This window comes from Patagioenas fasciata, chromosome 1 (genome assembly GCF_037038585.1).
Source record: "Patagioenas fasciata isolate bPatFas1 chromosome 1, bPatFas1.hap1, whole genome shotgun sequence".
Taxonomy (NCBI): domain Eukaryota; kingdom Metazoa; phylum Chordata; class Aves; order Columbiformes; family Columbidae; genus Patagioenas; species Patagioenas fasciata.
The window spans coordinates 143,168,964-143,191,059 of NC_092520.1; the positions used below are offsets into that span (position 1 = coordinate 143,168,964).

The 22,096-nt window shown below is 37.6% G+C and overlaps 1 protein-coding gene across 1 annotated transcript in view; it reads left to right on the forward strand.

Moving 5' to 3' along the window:
• ATXN10 (ataxin 10) overlaps window positions 1-22,096 on the forward strand; it is a 102,490-nt gene that overhangs the window by 19,816 nt on the left and 60,578 nt on the right. The window contains exons 4-6 of the mRNA XM_065843324.2: window positions 8,703-8,799; window positions 9,602-9,766; window positions 20,419-20,499. Of these exons, the coding sequence (XP_065699396.2) occupies window positions 8,703-8,799; window positions 9,602-9,766; window positions 20,419-20,499 (343 nt within the window). The remainder of the gene's footprint in view (window positions 1-8,702; window positions 8,800-9,601; window positions 9,767-20,418; window positions 20,500-22,096) is intronic.

The window sequence follows — 22,096 nt, forward strand, 5'->3', positions numbered from 1 at the left end:
CCTTTAAATACAGTGTTCTGTAAGCCCTTTCCTTCCTTCCTTCCTTCCTTACTATTTACTGTCCCCTACTCTACCAGCAAATAATGTCAACAAGACTCATAACAAGGCAGGTTTCTAATCTACATAAACATATGTGAATCAAAACTTGCTGAAATACCTGTAGATTTAAGATGGTCACCATTGGTGGACTGTAAAGGTGTGGTGAACAAAAAATTACTGTTTCTTGTCTTTTTCTTTTGATGTAAAGGCTGTAGTGTTTTTACTTTGCTCTGACATCGTGTGCTGAATCGGCAGCTGCACAGCGCAGCTCTGGTGTGGGCAGAGCCATCATGCCTTCATCTTCCCTTGCAGCAGCTGCTTGATGGCTGTTTCTATCTTCCCTCTACATCAAAGGCAGGAAGAGAAACCAGTCTGTATCTCATAACTTGCTACTAGGCTTTGGCCAGAAAAGGGCAGGTATCAATCAGGTTTGCCAATTATTTACTGTCGGTAATAGATCTGTGTTTATTTGCAATAATAGATATAGTGCAGGTCGCATGCGTCTTTTCTGTCTTATGGGTGTGATGGAAGAGAAGAGATAAAGGACAAATAACTGTAAAGATTAGATTATGTTCTTGTTGTGTTCTAGGTTGTTGTTTGTTTTTTTTCTTTTTCCCCAGCAGTGGCGTCAGGATTGTGAGATCAAGGTGAGAATAGCGGGTCAAATAAACCTTTTAATGCAGAGAGTTTCCTAAAGACAGAACATCCTAAATTTAATCTAGGGAGAAGAAATGTAGCTATTTTCACCTGTACCGAGAGAAAATGCCTCTACTAAAGAGTCTACCACAGAGACCCAAGAGTGCTGTGGTTCTTCCCCCAGAGAAAGCGAAGATAGAAGGCAGTGGAAAGGAACTGGAGGAAGATCCAGACAAAGAGAATAATGTGAGGCATCTTCTTGTTTTAGGATAAACTGTTGCTTGTTTGGATCGAAATCCAGGCAGTTATAATTATGTAAATGTCCACCATGGCATTCTTCCAGCCTTTTGTTTATCATTGCCGTGACACAACTTCCAGATTCTCCAGTTACATGAGCATTGTTCTGATGGAAAAGGGACTATCTGTAACTGGGGCATTCCAAGCACAAGCTACAAGACTTTTTTTTTCCATTCTTCGGTATCCTTTTTGCTAGCAGGTTTGGACTGGGAGAGAAATGCCTTGTGCCTATCTTTCACTTTTCCGTGAGAATTTTAGGAAATATTGCCAGTGTAGAAAGGAAAAGTTACAAGATTTATACCAGGAGACATTCAGGCCTTTTCCTTTCTTCCACACTCTGGATATACATCACGTGTAGTATGGAAAGGACCATAACAAGGCAATGAGAAGAGGCAAGCTGCCTTCACAGATATAAAAAATAAATAAAAACAAATGGTAATGCCCAAAACCACGGACGCTAAAGCTGTTGCTGTGTATTAATGCGGATGTGCAAGTGAAAGTACTAAATGTAACTTTATTTGTCTGTTGCAAAAGGACTGTGATCCATTATTAGCCGGATACAGAATATAAATGGTCCAACGGGGGGGAAAAAAAAAAAGGTCTGATATCCTTTCTACAGGCTTACAGAAAAAGATAATTTAGCTTTTCTAGGGAAAATGTGAGCACTTCAGTGGAAATTTTGGTTGAAATGAAGCAACAGCCACAATATACCATCATCAGATATAATTGGAGAAATTTGCTATAATCTTGGTTAGTGTTTTACATGTTAATAACTTTTTTTTTTTTTTTTAGACCTGGACAAAGTATCATGTAGTAGTCTGTTATATGGTTAGATACCACGAATAACACGTAGTGGGTGGCCAGTCCTTTCTGTTATTTTTCTTGGTTTCCTGGCATGGTTTAAGTCCAGGTTGAGACTCCCCAGTACTTCAAACTTGCTGATTTTGCTAGAGCTGGGTCTTTAAAGAGACATTGTCTGTTAGATGTAGCCTCAACTTTTAGGTTGATTGAAGAAAAAGATTTTACATCCTAACACATGCAGGAAGCTTATAAGTGCAGTTCCCAAATCTGCAAGCATTTACATGTGTTTTACTTCACATAGGAGAATAATCTCAGGCATGTGTTTTTGCTGCTTGTGGGGATATAACAGTAGCCCCATTTATTATGCCTTTAGACTTTAATAGATAATTTATTAAGGATGTGAACACACTTATGATGTTTATTTTCTAAGAATAAAACGATGCAATTAAAATATCAGAAGATAAAGAGAACAGGCCTGCTAACTGTATTCAATAAACATTGCTACTGCTGTATGAATCGATATCACTATGAAATTGATCCCATGTCAGACAGTGGACTGTCAAACTGGTTCTTTCCTAATAAACGCACAAATTATATATATATATATATATATAATCTACCATTATGAGATCTTATTAGAATTTAATTTGCATCAGAGGCCACTTTGATGAACGGTCTGATAGTTTCTTCCAGCTCTCTTCTAATTCACTTGTAACTCCACATTTTTAATAGCGTGGTGGGCATTTTTCTTGTCTTTGAGTCAAATTCTCCTTGGCATTTCTGAAAGGAAAGAAAAATAATTAAGAGTGTTACTCTCTTTTGGAGGCAGAGGAGATGAGGAGTGGGAACAGAAACTTATTAAACACAACATTCTTGCTGTTCCACAGATGGTAAAGAATGGGTTACTAGTCTGCACTGCAGCAAGTGCAGTATGATCAAGGCGGAAATATAATTGGTAGCTAGACGTTCATTTTATTTACAGAAATAAAATACTAAGCACTGTTTTAATAACTTTAAATGACACAGCCCATATATGTATTGTACATTCGAGTAGTCTAGACAGACTGTTTTCCAAGGAAAATACATTTTCATCAGTAGTTGTGGTATGATTCATGGTGGTGAAGAGGCAAATAACTCTCTTTATGACTGGAAGTTGCTTTAACTTGCAGCCACAAGGAAACAAGTCAGTGACCGGATGATAGTGGTTGTAACTAACGTTTCACAGTTATAGAGGTCTACACCTTATGCTGAGTTGAATGTTTTATTTTTCCGGGGATAGCAATATATCACAAAAGATTCTGCCATTGTTTACAAACAACCAAAGGTGGTCTGTATAATGGCTGGTGGTCTGTATAATAGCTGGCGGTCCACAATTTAGATTGGCAAAGCTCACAGGCAGCTTTAAGGTGTACAGGCTGTCAGGAGGCTGTGATTTGGTTTAAGTAGTTGTAAACCTTTGTGCACGCCCCCAGTGTAGAGGGGGTCACACCAGCTATATCTTTCATTCACAGTTAATGGTTACCAAAGCATTAAAGAGAGATATGCAAGTTTGCTAGCCTTATGCTTGCAGTCTGATAAGTGATGTTGTACAGCTTCATACATGCTTTGACTGGATTTGTTTTATATCTCTGTGTAACTCCAGTAAAGGCAAAGGATTGTACTTATAACTCTTTCTGTGCTGCTCCGAATAAGAGGAATGGAAATCTCCTATGACCGTTGTAAGTCTCTGCAGCTGAGGTCAACGTTTTTCAAGGTGACTGGTGAGCAAGTTCCTGGGCTCCTGTTCTTGACTAGAGAAATTGTAGTAGGAATTTGAAAGGTAGGTCTGATTATCCACCAGGAAAAAACTCATGTTCTGGAAGGAAGACATAAAAATGTTTATGAATATAAACATTTAAATAATACACACTACAGTAAAATGTAGCATAATGGTTGAGTGTAACAGTCTAACCAGGAAAGATACTGGGGGGAGAAATTACAGGTGATCTTATTGGTAGAGACTTACCAGCCATAAACTCCTCTAGCTTTAGTGTTGGAACTTTATTTTTTTTTTAAATTTTTTTAAAATAGTGTCACTTAACCATGTGGAGCAGAAGGAAACAATGTATTGTGTTTTTAAATCATAATGCTTGAAGTCTTTGTCCTACTAACTTCAAAGATTTAAGTTATAGTGTAATACACAGTCTGATTCTGCAAATGACACTGTGTGAAATTACATCTTCGGGAGGAGCATGACGTAGGGCCAGGCCTATGAAAGGCTCATGTGTGTCCTGCATACCATCTGGGTAGTACTACAATAGAACTGTTAAATGAAAAGTGTGCGCTTGAGCGTGGTTCAGTTACTGTGTGATCATAAGAGACTGAAAGGAACAAGTGAAACTGCGATCTTGAAGGTACTGAACTGCGGGAGCGCATTTGAGCCATCCTTGTGGAGGACAAGAAAGTAATAGCAGCTGTGTCATCTTTTGCATGGGTGGCATTTAGTGACTCTAAAAGATCAGTTTACATGTAGGCAAACATTTAGTTACCAAAACTCATCAGGAAGAGAGTGTTTCTCCTTTACATGTTGCCCTGTTGTATAAAGAGGTTGTTTTTGTAGAACCTAGAAAATTCGCCATAACCCACTGCAGGCTGGTTATGAAAGCAACATGTAATATGAGTATTTGCATTTACTAAAGAACATCCTGCTTTTACAGGAACCATTGAAATCTCAATGGGGGGAAAAATTTCTTCTGCTCTAAGGTTGATCGGTGTATCAGAAGTTACATCTTAGTACATGTAATTTCACAGTGGTTGACCATCAGGTTAAAAATAGTCTTGTTGACCACACACAGTGTAACTTTTTTTTTTTTTAAATTAAAATTTAGCTGTGCCGATAGCTATGGAATTATTTGTTAAAGGAAGTGCTTATAGATACCAACAGCTAGGGAATGAACTTAAGATGTTAAATAAATCAGTCCTATGGAAAAGACATAAGTTTTTATAATTGTTATGAGTAATATTTCCCTAATACTAGCTAATGCAGCTGGAAAGAGTGGTTGACAATTATTTTTAGTTTCATAAAGATCTGTAAGTTTTCAGGGGAAACGTGAAATTGTCTTGCTGTCTTTTCTTCTTTTCTTTCCATTTTCAGAAAGCACATGGCATATTGAATGGATGGCAAAATGGCTGAAGCTGGTATACAGTGCAATGAAGCCTGTCTTAATCAGCTTCTAAAGTCTGTCTTAATTGGCTTCTAAATTTTCTTGCTGTAAGGACAGCAAAATTGTTGAAGAGGACAAAAGCAGTATCTGTATTCTACAGGTTTCTAAGCTTAGTTGAATCATATGCTACGGCCATCAAGTCCAATAGAGGTAAAACAAAAGAGAGAAATGTGGAAATTGAATGTTAAGAAGAGACTTCCATAGTTGGGAATGCAATACTTTTGTTGGAGCATTTGCATTTTTTAACACATGCATACCCTACTGTGAATGAACAGTTCTAGTTGGATTTTTTTTTTTTTTGAGGTTTCTTTTTTAAAGCGTAAATACAAAACTATAGATTTTCTATGCTTGTATCAAAATGCGCTATCACTTAGTAGCTTGGTGCTAGGCTAGTATGTTTTATATGGAATCATCTTTGGAGAGAAACACTGCATATGAGATATGTGCACACTCCAAGACTGCCAAGTGCTCTTATGGTTTGTGGGGTTTTGTTTGTTTGTGTGTGTCTGTGTGTGTGTGTGTGTGGGGTTTGTTTTAGCATAACCACATGGTTATGCCATATAGTACTGTGACGTGTTTCACAGAACATGCTGTGAAGAGCCTGTCCAGTGGTGGTGCTCTAATAACTTTTCATAGAATCTTAGCATATCTCAAGTTGTAAGGGGCCCATGAGGATCAATTTTCAATCACTTTTGTGTTTGCCCCTCTTCATTATTGGTTTTCCATCTGTGACTGCTGGACCATGACATGTAGAATCATAGCATGGTTTGGGTTGGAAGGGACCTTTAAAGATCATCTAGTTCCAAACCCTGCCGTGAGCAGGGACACCTTCTGCTGAACCAGGTCGCTCATAGCCCCATCCAACATGGTCTTGAACACTCACAATGACGGGGCATCTGCCACTTCTCTGGGCAGCCTGTTCCAATGTCTCACCACCTTCATAATAAAAAATACCTTACTTGTAGCCAATCTATACTTACCCTTTTTCAGTTTAAAACTGTTTCTCCTTGTCCTGTCTCTACAGGCCCTGGTAAAAAGTCTATCTCCATCATTTTTATAAGTCCCTTTTATATATTGAAAGTCTGCAATAAGGTCTCCCTGGAGCCTTCTCTTCTCCAGGCTGAACAACCCCAGCCCTCACAGCCTGTCTTCATAGGAGAGATGTTCCAGCCCTCTGATCAACTTCATGGCATCCTCTGGAAAAGCTCTAACAGGTCCATGTCCTTGTACTGGGGACCGCAGAGCTGGACAAAGTACTCCAGGTAGGGTCTTGCTCTGTAAGTCTGGCCAGCTTGTTGTCCCACTTAGCCAGGTGAAACCTGTCAGCTCCAAACAGACCTGGCTTCTCGATGGTAGATCTGTGATCACAGAAGCCAAAACATGGTTATTCATGCTTCAGTACACAAACTCTATTTGGTATGTGTAATTGATTTGGTATCACACTAAGTACTCTGAAATGAGTTATGTTTTTTTGTAATTATATTGATTTTTTTTTTATTTTTATTTTTTTCTTTTTTGGTAGGGAAAAGGAGTTCATGCACTGCAGAAGCGGTGCAGCAGTCGTATTGTACTCAAGACAGAGCACATGAATTGGTTGGACAAATTGCAAATTATGAGCTAGGTCTTCTGTGTCATCTGTACTCTTGGCATTGCTCAATTCCCAGGTGTCTCTATAATCACATCTTCCTTTTGAATTGTTGAGATTCATCACATGAGTTTATTTGCATGGTGAAATGTTGCGTTATCAAGACATCCTCTTTTTCTGTTTAGTTGTGAATAGATAGAGTGGCTATTGTCTTGCAGATTATCTTCTTGCTGCTATATTGATTTATGTCCTCTAATTAAATGAAAAATGTTAAACATTAGTGGTTAAAAACAAGCACTTACAGATAAAACTTTTTTTCCTATGGTACATCCACAGAACTGTAACCTTTTCTTGGATCCATCGTACTTGTTCAAGACATCACAGCCAGACAAGTAATACTTGTGAAAGCAATCAACACTATAAGACCCCAGTGTGTGATTAATGGAGAACTTGTAGATATTTATTTTTGTGCTGCAAATGTGTAGCATTTTTTTCATAGCTTAGTCTTAAACAACCTAAGTGTAATTGATAGCTGAAAAGGGTCGAGCAAATTTCAAATAAGGATCGGAGTATAAACAACGAACTTTGTCTCTTTGAGAGATCTTTCTCATAGTAGGCAGGGAGTTCACCAAGAGAGAGAATATCCTGTTCCTAGAATTTACTCCTTTTTTTTTTTTTTTTTTTTTTTTCCTAGCGGGGAAGTGTTTCCATGAAATATCTGCTAGAAAAGGAGCATGCCCGTGCTTGCTGTCCTTCAGAAAAATTCTGAGTCAGCAGGATGGGAACCAGATGGACGGGAGAAGCAGAAGGATAATGATGGGCAGAGAATAATAAAAAAGTGCAGGTGTGCAGGGAAAGAAAACAGATCTTAGGAACTGAAGCATAAAGGAGAAGATTATTCAAAATGCCGTGTGGAGAGGACATATATATTTTGGGCTTAAAAAATGTATGTGGAAAAAAAACTACTGTTCCCTAAGCCCAAGTGACCTTGTTTTAGACTTGCTTTCTTATTGTTCCTAAGAGGATGTATGCCCAGACCTCTGTAGGAAATCTGTCTGCCAGCTGGCACAGCACCTTTTAAAGAGACCTAATGTTGTATTTTCAGAACCTGGCAATATCAGCCACCTCCATTTGTAATAGGCAGCTGTTGTACTATCTGTTAGTTTAATTTTAACTTTCTTTGCCAACCTATTAATAAGTGCTGGACTATTGAGTGCTGTCAGTCGTGCCAGAAAAAGTGTTCTAATTTTGTACGCTCTGTGGGTTCATGCATTTGTTTGTCATTAATTTGTATCTTTTTGTGAGCTCTAGGAAATTAACCTGTATGATGAAATATTGTCTTCCCATATTTTAAGTCTATATTGAGAGGAGGCTGGAATAAAACCTTTGTAGTTATAGTAGAAATCTGCCATATTAAATTCAACATTAAAATTGGAGACCAAGTTACTTGAAGTACTGGCTTTAATTTTTCTGGGACAGAAATCAGAATGTATTGAGCACATTGTCATACTATATAATGATTGTCCAGCTAAATAAAATTTAATGTGGGTAGCAAGGAACAGATTCAGTTCTCTTGCAACAAAATTTTCGACTGTCTCTGGCCAGCTTAGGGAGGGTGCCTGGGGAGCTCTCTTGGTAGCAGGCAGAGCTGCTTTTGCAGAGTTGAGGTGATGACAAGCGGCCTATTTATGTTAATATAATCCAAAGAAGGAAGCCATCTCAGACCTGGAAGAGGCAAAGTGGCCAATGCCGTGTGGCAGCCACTAATTCAGTGTGGGGCTGCTTCAGGTTGTGCTAACTGTAGGTAGCTCCAACCTTTCATTGATTTCAACCCATCTTAAACCTTGGCAGAGTGGATGAGTTCTTATTAATCACTAATAACCAGTGTTTGATATTCATATAAGTCTAACTGAGGAAAAAAAGCGATTTGTTGTGGATATCATTCTAGACTACTTTATAAATTTTTTTGTATTAGAAGAGAAAATGCAGATGTTTGTGTACAGTAGCAGTGAAATGCTGCACTTGAGATGGATTCTGTAGCATATAGCTGTAATGTTGAAAAGTTTGTCTTATATGTGAAATTTATTAGTGTTTCTTTGAATTCTTATTAATATATTTTCTGGGTTTTTTTTCTTTTTCAGCTCTTCGTTGTAGCCTCCAGTTTCTTGGAAACGTTGCTGCAGGAAACGGAGATTCCCAGAATAGCATTTGGAAGTGTGCTTTCCCAGATCTCTTCTTGTAAGCATGGATGAGGGTTTTTTTAATAATGTAATTTCTGTGGTTTTATTCAAATCTTCTGTACATGGTAGTTGTGCCTCTACTAGCACCATGAAGGTTTGAAAAATAACTTTGGGGAGAATGGGACGGTTGAGACCATATCCTGTAGATGTTTTTTTTGTTAGTCAGGACCTTTAAAAACCTGTTTGTTCTAAGCTGACAGTAAATTGGTTTCATATAACAGAAACTGGAAGAGAATTCTGTGTCAAATGTTGAACTTCAAACATAAGCTTTATTTCAGAGATATTTTCAAGTATTTATACGCATTTCCAAGAACACACCTTGTCCCTTATTCACTTTGCTGCTGTGCAGACCTGTCAGTATTTGTGGATCAGATGGAATCTGCAGAAGTGACTCAATCTTTGTGTCTTCCAATCCTTTTGCCCACCACCTAAGCTCACCAGACTATCTTCCTCGAGGTTTGATGACTTGTGTGTAATGACATATTGCGTAAATGATTTTGTGCAGACACATGAAAATCTTGTGTTTGGCAACCTTTTTCATACTGAACTAGTAACAAAGGCACATTCATTCAGTTTGATACTCATTTCTGTGTGTGTTTCTTGGAGCCCACGTGGCCGCACTGGATGTAGAAAGACCTTGTGATGATAGAAGCAGATGACTTCTGTCCCTCTTAGGCAGTGACAAACTCATGATTCTCTGAAAGTCAGCAAAGAAGAAGTCAACGAGCTGAATGCTGAGAGTCTTGTTTTTCCTCACTCAGTTTTAACTTACTCTCTTAACTCCTTATTTTCTCTTGAAGGACGTGCCTAACATACGATGATGAGAAAATTGTCACCTATTGTTGTATGGTCCTGTTCAACTGCCTTAATTCAGAGAAAGTGAGAGAACTCCTGGATCCTGGGAACTTGACTGTGACTCTTCGTGTCCTGAAAGTCTACAAACAGCAGTTGGAGACTGAGTGGTCGTATGTATTGTTAGGTTCCTGGCTCCCCCCCGCCCCCAACTTTAAGTGTTTTTCTAATGTAAATCTTTGTATTAAAATGTCTGAGTTTGTGACACTGCTAAGTAATAAATTAAGATCTATTTAGAAGTTAGTAATTTGGTACAGAGATAATTTTCATTATGCATTCACTGACTGTTTTGATTTCTACTAAAATAAGACTATATTTTTGTTGAAGATATAAACAAGTCTTAAAATCATGGTCTTTTTTAATGAAACAGGGTTCTAGAATGCAAACTAATTTATGCTTGTGTGCTGGTTTTTGGAGTTTTTTTTTAAATAAAGTTAATGCAGAATATAGTCTTACAGTCTTTGATTACTGGGCCACGCTAGGAAGACTTGTGTGACTAATGCTTGTGAGTACTACTTGAAGGGTAGGGGTTTTTCTTCTTTCTTTTTTTTTTTTTTTAATTTTTTGGTTTTTTAACAGATCTTTTGTCTAGTGCAACATGCAGTCATTTTTATACCAAAACACAGAATGCGTTTTGTGAATCTTGCACATTTCATTCTCATACTTTAAAAGCACCTAATCACTGGTTTTATTCCATTGAGCTTTGGTATGTTTTGCTAATGGCCATTCCTATAAATATTGTTGTCAGTTATGCATTGAGAAAAGTTCTGCCCTGCATCACCAAGGATACACGTTCATTTAATTGTTACATGATGGGGAAAAAAAAAGGGTAGTTTGTATGTTTTTGTAGAATTCTTTTGAAGGTCATGTTTAAATTCAAAATTTAATTAGGAAGAATTATTGGGATTTTACTAGTTATTTAGAAAGTCTCTAAACAGAATTAAGATGATTGAATGAAAAGTAAATGTCACTTAATAGTTTGCTTTTGTACTAAAAAAAATTACTTCAAAATTTGTTTGTGGTTGGGCTTTTTACATAACCGGGTCAATTTGCTTGGGACATAACTAGTTTTCAGAAAGCGAAGTTTCAGGGTCAGGCAATCAGACTTCTATTTCAGAAGTGACAAAGTGAGTCTTTAGTTATGGCATCTGTCAATATAAACACGTGAAATATTGCTTTTCAGATCATTATCTTGATTATCCTTCATTTTCCTTATGTATTGAAGATATGCTGAAATCTGTTTTGACTGAAATATGAAAGCCAGGGAAAGCTGGAAGACGTTGTCATGGTGTTAAATTTATATTTTGAAGGTAATTGGAGAATAAACACATCATCAGAATAAATGCCAAGTATCCAGTTCCATGATCTTTCTAGTCTGAATTGCATTCTGTTGATGTTACAGTGAAAATGTCTTACATCCTTTATGGATGTTTGTGGGTGGGAAGGGGTCGCTTTTCAGAGTAATCTTGAAATTAAAAAGGGGCAAACTTCTATACAAGATAGAAGGCTGTGCTGAAGGAAAAGAGACGGGTAGAAAAGAGTAATCCTAGTCCTGCCATAAGGCAGTTGCAGAATGTTTGCCTTCTTAATTGCTGTCAGAATGTGGAGTTCCTCATACAGGGCATATACAAAAAAAAAGCATCTAATATCTTCCAGGCATTAAGTAAACAATACGAATGGGGTTTTTCCTAGTACTTAAACATTGTCTAGTTAAGTCTCAAAGCTTATTATCAGTTTTCCCAACTAAAAGAAAAAGTAATGACTTTGTAGTATAAGTTTCTTGGCATTTTATAACGTCGTCTTGAACTGAATTATAAATGGAAATCTTTTAGTAATGTTGGCACTGTTTTCAAGTCAACATAGGTAAAGTGCATTCACAAGTGCAAAATCTAAACCAAAAAGTTATTGCAACAATGCACTAAAAGCATTGAATAGGTATTCAAACAGCATTACTTTGAAAGTGAAAAAGATAATTCCTTACTAGAAAGGAGCTGATTTTTCTCTGTCTTTGTAGCTCTAGAGCCTTTTTGTGATTCATCTTGTACCTGTTCCCATGTGTTTCTTGATCGTCACATCATTTGTTCTTTTAATACTCTGTTTCTAATATGTCCCATCTCAGGAAACACATTTACTCTCTGCTTCTCCCTTGTATTCATCTGTTCTTACTGTGAGAATATTTGTCATTCTGAAGTTAATTTAAATGGCAAAATATGTTCTTTTTCATGTTAGATTAAAAAAAAAAAGAAAGTGATTTCCATCCTGAAAGAAATGATGATATTTATATATGTAATATCTTTGGTCTACTAGGTGCAGAGGGGGAGGTAAGAAAGTAACGTGTGTGTGAAGGACAGACATCGTTATTGTTGCTTTGAGTATATGTTTAGAATAAGTTTGGACTCTGGAGTATTGCTGCCCTTGCTTTAGTGTCCGGTTTTATCATTGCATGTAATCTTTCTGGTTTGAACTAATTCATTATTAAGTTGAAGCCAAGGTTTGGACGCTTCTCTGGCTGGACTGTAGAAAAAATATTTTGTCAGCAATTCATTGGAAATGTGGAGCTGTGCTTCAGCTGTCACTGAAGTACATACCACTAGGATTGCTTAAACGAATGTACATAGCCGCAGTATTTGCAACAGAGCCAGTACTCTGTTGTAAAGATTTGGGTCCCTTGTGCCACAGCTAACAAAGTGCACAGCGACCATTTCTAAGCAGCCGTTACAGCACTATATGGCTGAGCTGAAATACAAACTGTTCTTCTTCCAAGAGGTTATGCTCACTGCTGGACTCACAAATGACTGAAATGTGAAGATGTTCTTATTTTAAAGTTAAAAATATGGCTTAATTCCTGCCTACCTTCTTGGCTATCAGCTAGAGCATCTGGCTTTATATTATACTGAATAAAAAGTGAATGCCACATGTGTTTATTCCTCTTGGCTGAGCTTTTTTGCTGTCAAATGCTGCTTTTAGGCATTGAAAATCTTTCTTTGAATAACCAGTCGAGTTTTGGTTACAGGCAAAACTTTTATTCATGATTTTATTCCCTTTTATTGTGCACTGAAATTTATAAGCTAATGTTCCTCTAAGTTAGTATTCAGTGAATTCCACAAGTTATTTTTGCATTTGCTCCCATGCACCATTAGGACAGAGAGAGGACTTCCAGGACAAATATTTGAATTTAAGGCCATTGGCAGAGCTGTAGTGTCTCCCATGGGGGCCTCACTACTCCATTCAGCTAGAACATGTTGAGTTTTCTACTTTTCACCCATCACAGGAGGGCAAGCACATCTTTATAATCTTTTTTTTTTTTTTTTTTTTTTGGTGAATTGGCAATTCCTCCTCTGTTCATGATCCCACATTCATGTTTAAAGTCCAGTTTTCCATCTCCAAGCTCAGAAAGTCCTTAGGGAAAGTTCAGGAGGAACGGAACCTCTTTCCAAGTGTGATGCCTTTTGGCTTCTTCCTCCACTCTCACAGCACTTTTGAAGGGGAGAAGGCTTTGTCAGAGGAAATCTGAGCAGCTCCTCAGAGCTCCTTTTTTAGAAGCAGCTGTTGGTAGTGGACCTTTTGCAATTCCTCTTCTGTCTGCCATAACTCACTTTCCCAGTTAAAGAAAATGAAGGAAACTTCTTTAAAGGCAGGACATAGCTTTTTGGTGTTTTCCTGCCACTTTTCCCTACTTCTCGAACCACGAGATGTTCAGTAGAAGTCAAGGATCTCCCGTTGCGGAAGAGAGAATGTCTGAAGTGTTTGCTGTGCTGCTTCCTGGGAAAGGTGGGTTATAAGGCCTCAGTTTAGCAACTCCTGAATCTAATCCGTGACGAAAAGCCAGGCCATTCACTTTCTAAGCAGTTTTTGAAACAGAGGAAAGCTAGTTCGTAGATCAACATAGTGAGATTTTCAGACCATAAGCACTGATGCATTTTTAAAATGTTTGTAATTGACAGCATAACAAATTGCCTCAGAACTTGAAGAAAGGGCGGTAACAGTGTTGTGATGCATGCCTAAGTGTGTCTTCATGAGTGATACACTTTTATTAAGTATTTTCTGTGGCAGGCTGAGCTAAGAAATAGTTAATAAATTAAAGAAGGAAGTCAACTGTATAAGGAATGCCCTGGTCAAATTTTGTATTCAGTCCTTGTATCATTATACCTGTTCATCCAGACCAGATGATCTGAAGGCTCATTTCATTAAGCTTGTGGTTACTTCTAAGTATTAGAAATGCATCTATCTCTGAAATCTGTGAAGTTGCAGAACGTAATTCAAACATTTAATAAATATCTTCTTGATTTAAGAACCGATACCTCCTCCTCTTTCTTTTTTTAGAAGCTTGATCCTCTAAACAGATTTAAGATTTTTTTAATGTTGCTACCTTTGCCATCTTTAATACTAGCTGCTGTTGCATTTTAAAATAGTATTAATTAACATATATTAGACAATGTGTTTTTAAACTGCCTCTAAACTTCTAGTCAACACAACTCCTGAACTTGTTTCAGGCTAGCAATCCTGTAACCTTGAGTACTAGGAGCTCTTCTGAAGTTGCTGCTGCTGGTCGAACTCCGAAGAGCCATAATCTGAGGAGGCAGATTGTGTCTCTCCAAATGATGTTCTTCAAAACATTGTCTGACTGGCTGTATACCGCTTTGTTTTGTAGCTTTTGGCTAAAATCTTAGAGCAAGAAGAAACTGGAAGTTTTCAGGACTGAAGGCTGCTGAAACTTACCTGTCTTGTCCTGAATGTTTGGATCTGTAGTTGGGCTTGCAAAGAGTGCCTAGGGCTTGCTGCTCCCAGAAAGTTTCGAGGAGTGTGATGTTAACAGAACGTACTTCAAAGCATATGCATTTTGCAAAGACGCCGTCTCTGCAGCAACAAGTTAGTTTCCTTTCTTTGGTTTGATTTATGGCATACGCTAATTAAATGATCCTATCTTCTTGACGGTTCTTTGCTGTGCAGTTTTCTTCTGGAAAACATATTGTTCTTTGCAACATCCAGCTACTATCTAGGCTGTTAGCTCAAACTATGTTGAAAAACTTCAGTGCTGCTACAGCCTAGTGCGTGAGTGGCCATTTCTGTCCTTTCTTTAGTCCCTTTAATGTAGGGTCCCCTTTTCAGGGGTTGGTTATGATCTGTTGTTTCTATCTTGGTCTGCTCATGATTGTAGTTGTGGGATTAGCATTCCCTCTGAAATACTTCCTTGCACGTGGAATGTTTTTAAACCTCTCAACTTCAGTTCTGTTGCTTCCACTCTCTTGTGATTTTTTTTTTCTCCTTTTAGTATTACTTGGCTCCTTTCTATCTGTGCCCTAGCAGCAGCAGATTTGTCTTTTAAACTGTGATTGGTCTTTCTATGTTTATGCATCTTTTTGTTCTGCTTCCTCCACCCCTATGTTCCATCTTCTATTCGCATGCAAAGGGATGAACGTAGTTTTTGAGGCCCTTGTGAGAAAATTTATTTTCGGTGTATCTTCTATCTTTCTAATATGCCTCTGTACTGGTATACATTTAATTCTTCCAAAGTGTTGACATGTTAAGTTGAAAATATTTTAAACATGTAAGCAAATATACTTACTTCATAAGCTAATACTCTTTTTCCAGTGCTGCGTTCTTTCAAGAGCTGCTGCCTACCAAAAGATGCTTTCTGGAAATTGGACATATCCTTCCTCTCAGGAACAAAGATGGGATACACTGTTCAGTAACTGAAATGTACTTTCTACTCACTATTTTTTTCTGTGATTACTACGAAGGTGTGAAGAGTCCTCTGTAATGAACTCCCCTGTAGTTCCAAAGCAAAAAGAAGGCACAAGCAGGATCCCATGTCATATGTCATATGTCATATGTGCAGTATGCTGAAAAGGCTTGCCAAGCACTGCTTTCTTTTTTTTTTTTCAGTAAAAACTTTTTCTTAAAACATGCAGAGAGCTGTGCCTTGGGCTATGGAAAATTGTTGAGCCTTTAAAAAGTCATTCCTCTGTTTCCCCACACATCCACATCCACTCCCTTTTGGGTTTGTATTAATCAACAGCAGAGAAGTGTGTCACACATTTCAGAAGCTACTGTATTTAGAAGAGAAACCAGCACAGAATGCCACGAGATCTATTTTAGAATATTGAACCTGCAAACATATGTGTTTTGTAAAATAATTAGGAAAAAGTAGAACAAAATTACATTATAATTTATCCTAACCAAGACCAATGTGCATTCTAAAAGCTGTTTATTTTAGAAATGCTTTGGTGGTTCCATTAGAGATGAGAGCATAGCTTGTGTCATCAGTTTTTCCAAGTGTGTGCATGGGGCAGTTTAGCTACTATAGAAAGAAAAAACAGGTTGTATTTTTGATTCCTGAAGAGCAAGGAACAAAAATCCTCCATTTTAAAATAAGAGGCGTAATAGGCCTTTTGGCTTCCAGAAAAACGATATTAAGAGTGTGGTCAGCTGTTTGGCATTGGAAGTAAGATTTTTCTGAACATCCACTTTCTCTTTTTGAAACCACAGCTCCATGATGACTGTAAAGATTAGGATGTGGGGCACCCCCTCCCCATTTTTGCCTTTGGTTATTTTGTCCTGGCTTATGAAAGAAAGTGTGGACAGAAACTAGTGCTCCTGTGGCAAGGAGTCTTGCCGTTCGACGCAGATATAAAGGCAAAGATGGAACTCCTCAGTAGAGTGCTTAGTTGGTAAACCAGAAAATTTTTTTTTTTTTTTTCTTACATTGTGGTCTGGCAGCTCTGTCTGTTCTCTGTGTTTCCTCTGATTGTTTAGGGTGTCCCCTGCCCCCTTCTTTTGCTCTCCAGAAAGTAATTCTTATTTTTAATTCCAGGAAAGTTAGACTTATGTTGCAGGTTCCAAGTTCAACGGTGGTTTTAAATAGTACTGACAAAACTGGAAAAGTTTAATTAATTGTAGAGGTCTTAGTACCTTCTACTTTCTATTTGCAGTAGCGGTGTATTGGCATGGATCTCCTCAATCTTTCGAAGCCCAGACTCACACATTTATTTATCTTGTCACTTGTTTCTTCTTGTATATTTCATGGACAGAAGGGAGCGGGAAGTGATTGTATTGCAAGTCATCTTCCAGCTTTTTCTTGGTAGCTCTTCAGAAAAAATGATTCCAACTTTGCACATAAGTAAAAATAAATCTCTTTTTAGCACCTTTCAGATGTAGCTATCAAATGGAACAAGAGTGTCTTCTGAATCAGAAGACAGGTAATTACTATTATGGGTAATCTGAACTCAGTCTTCCAGACCTGCAAGTTGACTTGATGGATGGTGTCATGACTGGTAAGAAGGATGTATTCATTATGGGTAATGCCTTTTGAAGATGGAAAGATGTTCACTGCTGTACTTGATTCAGCTCAGGAGAGGAGGATTGTGATGCTCAGTATTTGGTTGAGCCTTAAATATGGAATTGTTTCTTTATTCTTTCTTTGAGCAAGAAGTACTGGTTTTTGAGTGGGATGAATTGTCTAGTTTCTAGACATCTTTGTGACAGCATGTGCGTTTCATTTGTTATTAAATAGTTTTGTACTATTCTTTTTGATAGGGTGCTTATACTCTTGTGCAAGGGCAAAAAATACTTCTGTTCCTAAAATATATTTCAGTCCTTAACAATTCCTAATGAGGCATATTGCTTTTTTAACATCTAAAAAGGCTGGTGATACAGCTTTGAAAGGTTAGCTGTCTAAATTTTCTTCTCTTTTCTTCAAAACTTGAATGATTTGTTACATTTGTTTGTTGAACTACAATAAAAATCACTATTTCATTCTTACGAAATGTCTTGGATAGAATTGGTGTTATTGTAGCTTGATGAAAAATGCTTTTGGTTTTGAGTTCAGAAGATAAGTTTGCTCATCAAATAGAGAATCGCCATGTCTTTTTCTTCTTTCTTCTAAAACATGTATGCGGGTTTTCCTCTTCATTTTCTGAGACCAGGGACACTTCTCTGAACTTGCTAATGGGATCAAATCAGCTTAATATAGAGCATGACATTTGATGATAAAGTTGATTGCTTACACCCGGCTTTGATTGGAACAAGCTTAGTGGTCATTTGGAATATACCGAGTGCAAATGTAGATGATACCGTTTCATCTTGGCTGCTTCTCAAGTCGAATTTGGTACAATGCAGCCCTTGTGCTATTGTAAAGTCTTTGAACTGAACATCTCCTCTGGTATTTATCTACTACGTAAGCACTTGATTTTTTTTTTAGGATTTTAGCCAGACAATTTTAAAAAGTCAAGAAAACTGGCATATTTAACACTGTTCATTTGTTACTGTGTTGCGCTTGCATAACAACTTTAATTTTCACAATTTCCTTCACTAAATTGCAGTGGTCCTCAGTTTATGCTAGTGGTTCTGCTGTTGGTCCCTGAAGGGAGTTTAAATCTCCTACCAAAGCCTTTTGTGTGCATCTGAAATGCCATATTCAGTCAGTAACCCAAAACTGAATGTCTTTTTATTTCGGAGTTGTGGATGGTCTTACTTTTCCTCATATTCTCCCCTGCCCCAAATGAAAAACAGGAGAGCTAAGGACTAAAGACATTAGATTTAATTTGTTGCATCCTCGCTTAACTACCACCAAAATTTCTGGGCATGAGTAGCAAGAGTTGAAAGTGCTTTATTCCACTACTAATTCTTCTGTTATCTGTGTGCTGTATTCTTTATGATGAGTGGGTAAGATAAAAGACAAGCTTAAATACAGAAGAAGAAATTTCTGAGGTGTTATGTTGAATTGAAAGTGTAAGCAGCATATACAAAAGTCTATGCTCCTTTGTTCTGAAATACTGCAAGCTCCTCAACAGTAGAGATCTAATCCACAGAATGTGAAAGATGTGTGGGAATAAACACAATACTGTAGAACATAGTAACAACTGAAATACAAGTCTTCTGCTCTTCAATAGTAATCACTAATATGCTCCTCGTAGTCATAGATCCCTTTGTGATAATTATTGATCGCTTTTTAACTACAAGGCAAATAGTCAAGGATTCCTCAATGTCATTTTAATCCTGAAAATTAAGATTTAAATTCATAGCCCCAATGGCAAAATTGAAAAATCAGCCTTCAGATTGTCTCCTTGAATGTTCTTTTGTCATGCTTCGTTGTCAGCTGAAATTTGTATTATATGAGGCTAAGTATTGTGTGTTCTGCATAGCTCCGATTATTATGCTTTTTTCTTTTGTAGCTCCAGCTAAAAGCCTTGAAAAGTAAAGTCAGTTGTTACCATTCTGCGGACGGCTTGTATGCTGTGAATTGTTGGTTCAGGAATTCTAGAAGTGTTCCCCTTGCCTGCCCTGCTGATGGCTTGATTCAGTTGTTATGGCTGAGTCTGTGTTGCTCAGTTGGAATACATTTGTGCTGTTGACTCTGGGGAAGGGAAGTCTGTAGGTTCAAATTTGTGTTGGGAAACTTTTGAATCATTGCTACGCTACTCAGAATGCCAATTATAAGTTGATGATTCCCTATACCTATGCCCCCCCCCTTTCTTTTTTCCTTGTAGGTGTGTACAAATAGTAAAAAAAAAAAAAAAAAGCGCAACACAAAATAGCTTTTCTTCTCCCTCTCCCTCTTAAAAAAATCTGGTTTACAGTAACTGAACCAGAGGCTGGCTAAGTCCACAGTTACCGTTAGAAATATAATAGCTATTAATCTTTTGGACCTCTTGTTCTCCTATTTCCCCAATTGTCATTGACTATTTTTCCAAAAAATACTTTGTTGCAGCTGGAAGGCTTCTATGTGACCTTACTGTTAGCTAAGTAGTGAATTACAGATACATAAAATAAAAGGCTGTCAGCAAAGTGAAAAGTAGGGAGGAGGTGGAGGGAATATTGAAATCGCTTGGTTTTCATGTTATTCTTTCTCAGTAGCTTCATTACCTCAGAGGATGCTCTGAGATTTGACCTGTAATTGTTTTATATTTAATGGGTAGACATGCCGCTTTAAAAATGCAGTTTAGTATATGTATGTATATATATACATATATACATATACACACCTGTGCAGCATATATAGCACTGCCAGGACTACTAGGAATGGAATTTGAGAAGAAAAATATTTTTACATACTTTATTTTTTGCCCTGATGCTGAGAGTACGTGTTTGGGTTGAAATGAAACGATTAGCATCTGCTATTGACTGCTGAGACTGGTGCCTGGGAAGGTGATCAGTGTAAATTCTGGCATTAGCACAAGGATAGACTGACCATACCTACCTGCCTCAAGGAGTGAGATTTGGTTATCAGCTTAGATCCCTGTTTCACCATGAGTATATTTTTTGTAAGTCGTGAACAGTATGTTGCTTCCTGGCATCTGATAAAGAAGTTTCTATTTGTTTTGATGCTTTGTTAGGATTTTTGTTTTGAAGATAAATTATTTGGGCACTTTTTTGACCTGTGTGCTTAAAATCAGTGTTGTGACGAGTAGCATAATAGTTTTCAAGTTTGAACTTTGGCGTTTTGCTGAGATGCATGAACAATTGGATGAGTGGTGTTATTTGAATTGTGGTATGCCTTTTGTATAACTGGCGAAAGACTCTAAACAGCTTTCATTCAAACATTTGAGTAAAAGTGCACTGAATTGATGGGAAATGGCCATTGCTTTATTAGGAAAAATACTGCAGAACATTGTGCAATTATTTTGTGACAATTTGTATTTGTTAACAAACAGGACCAGAAGCATGCCACGTGGTCATCCAGGAGCAAAAATAACCAGTACCATTTGGAGTAAATGTAGATGCTGTTTTTGTAGCACCAGTAACACTTTTTTTTCTTTTTCTTTAGGTTCTTGATTGTTACAGACCATTTGCTGAAATGTCCAGAGTTGGTAGAAGCCCTCTATGCCAAACTGAGCAATCAAGAAAGGTAACCCCAAAAACCAATGTGGCTTTTAGTATTTAGCATTCCATATAGAGTATCCTGTTCACATGATTGAAAAACTGTGTGGTTTCATAGTTGGCACAAAATCTCTAAATACATGTTTCTATGTCAGTAATGGTTTTAAATTGGTTGGTTAACATTACAGCTTAGCCACAACTGGCAGTGATTTATGTAGGGTTGCAGAATCCAGGTTGGCGCCATTACTTGGTAAAGAAATACTTGAAAAAAAAAAAAAAAAATGAGACAGGATTTCATGCCTATGTCTTGATTTCTTAAGAGCACCACACCCTGTAGTGTTTTCCAGCTGTATGTGAAATGTCCTCAGCTGTTCATAGTCCTGTTGTAATTACAAGAAATTTAAAGGAAGCTGTTACTGAAGTTGGAAATGTGTCTAATACTGGTTAGCAGAACCTAAAAAATGTGGATGTTCAGATGCCTGTTATTACTTAATCTTTTTGTATTTCTGCTACTGAAAATATAAAATACTTTAACAGAAGGCTTCCTTCAAGCATTTGAGTGAATGTAAATGCATTTAGCCATGTGATTGGAAATGGCTATTGCTATAGCTAGGAAAATGCTCGTTCGCAATTGCTTTAAGAAGCAATGGTGAAAGATAAAATATTTTAAGTTAGAATAATCAACTTTGGGAAATCCTGTCCTGTGATTCTACAGCTCCTCCAGCTGCTTCAAGATTTTGTGATCTTAGTTTATGTATTCAACGTGGCTACTTTGTTCCCCATTTGCCCAGGGAAACTGCAAGTTCCCCCTATAGTTTTTGCAGGTGAAAGACAAAGTAGTCCCTTAATATGTGTGTGTGTGTTTGGTTTTTTCCCTGTATTTCTTCGCTGTGGCTAAAGCCACAGTGCTATCACAAATGGTGGTACAAAGGCTGATCAGAAATTATAAAGAGATGGCAGGCAATGAGAGAGCATGTGACAGGTTGAGAACCACAGATAAAAATACCATTAAACAAGGGATGGGAACGATAAGGAGGAAAATACTGTCTTCCTCCTTTATTGTGGCTGACCAAATGGGAATGAAGATGAGCTGTGTGCTTACTGTGCCTGGAGGTAGGGGCTTCTTAACCACTTAGCAGCAAAGAGTGTTTTAGGTGCATGAGCTTGATTCGATTCTTTTGGGGGATGTCACGAATGGCAGTTTGTATATTTTTGTAATCCCCTTGATGACAGCCAGAACTGGGTTAGTGTGTTAGATTGGACTTAAAGCAATAGATGTAATCAGTTTCTAGAAAGGTCTCTGCTGGACTGGTTGCACACACCATGCTACAGATGGTGATCGGCTGCCGCAGCTGAAAGGTTTTTGGTGTACGCATCGTATGGATAACCACATGTTGGATGGCCAGTCACAGCATATTTGCTGAATTTATTATCAATCTCACGAGTTTTTCGAATCAAGTGAACTCAATTAAGTTTTTCAATAACATAATCACAGTACAGTTTATTATTAATTTGATACTGCTTAACATACTGTCAAACATATGGAAGTAAGCGGTGTAGAAATAGTCCTTTTGCATCTGAGCTATAGAAGAAAACCCTGTTATGACATCTTCCTCTATAAAGTT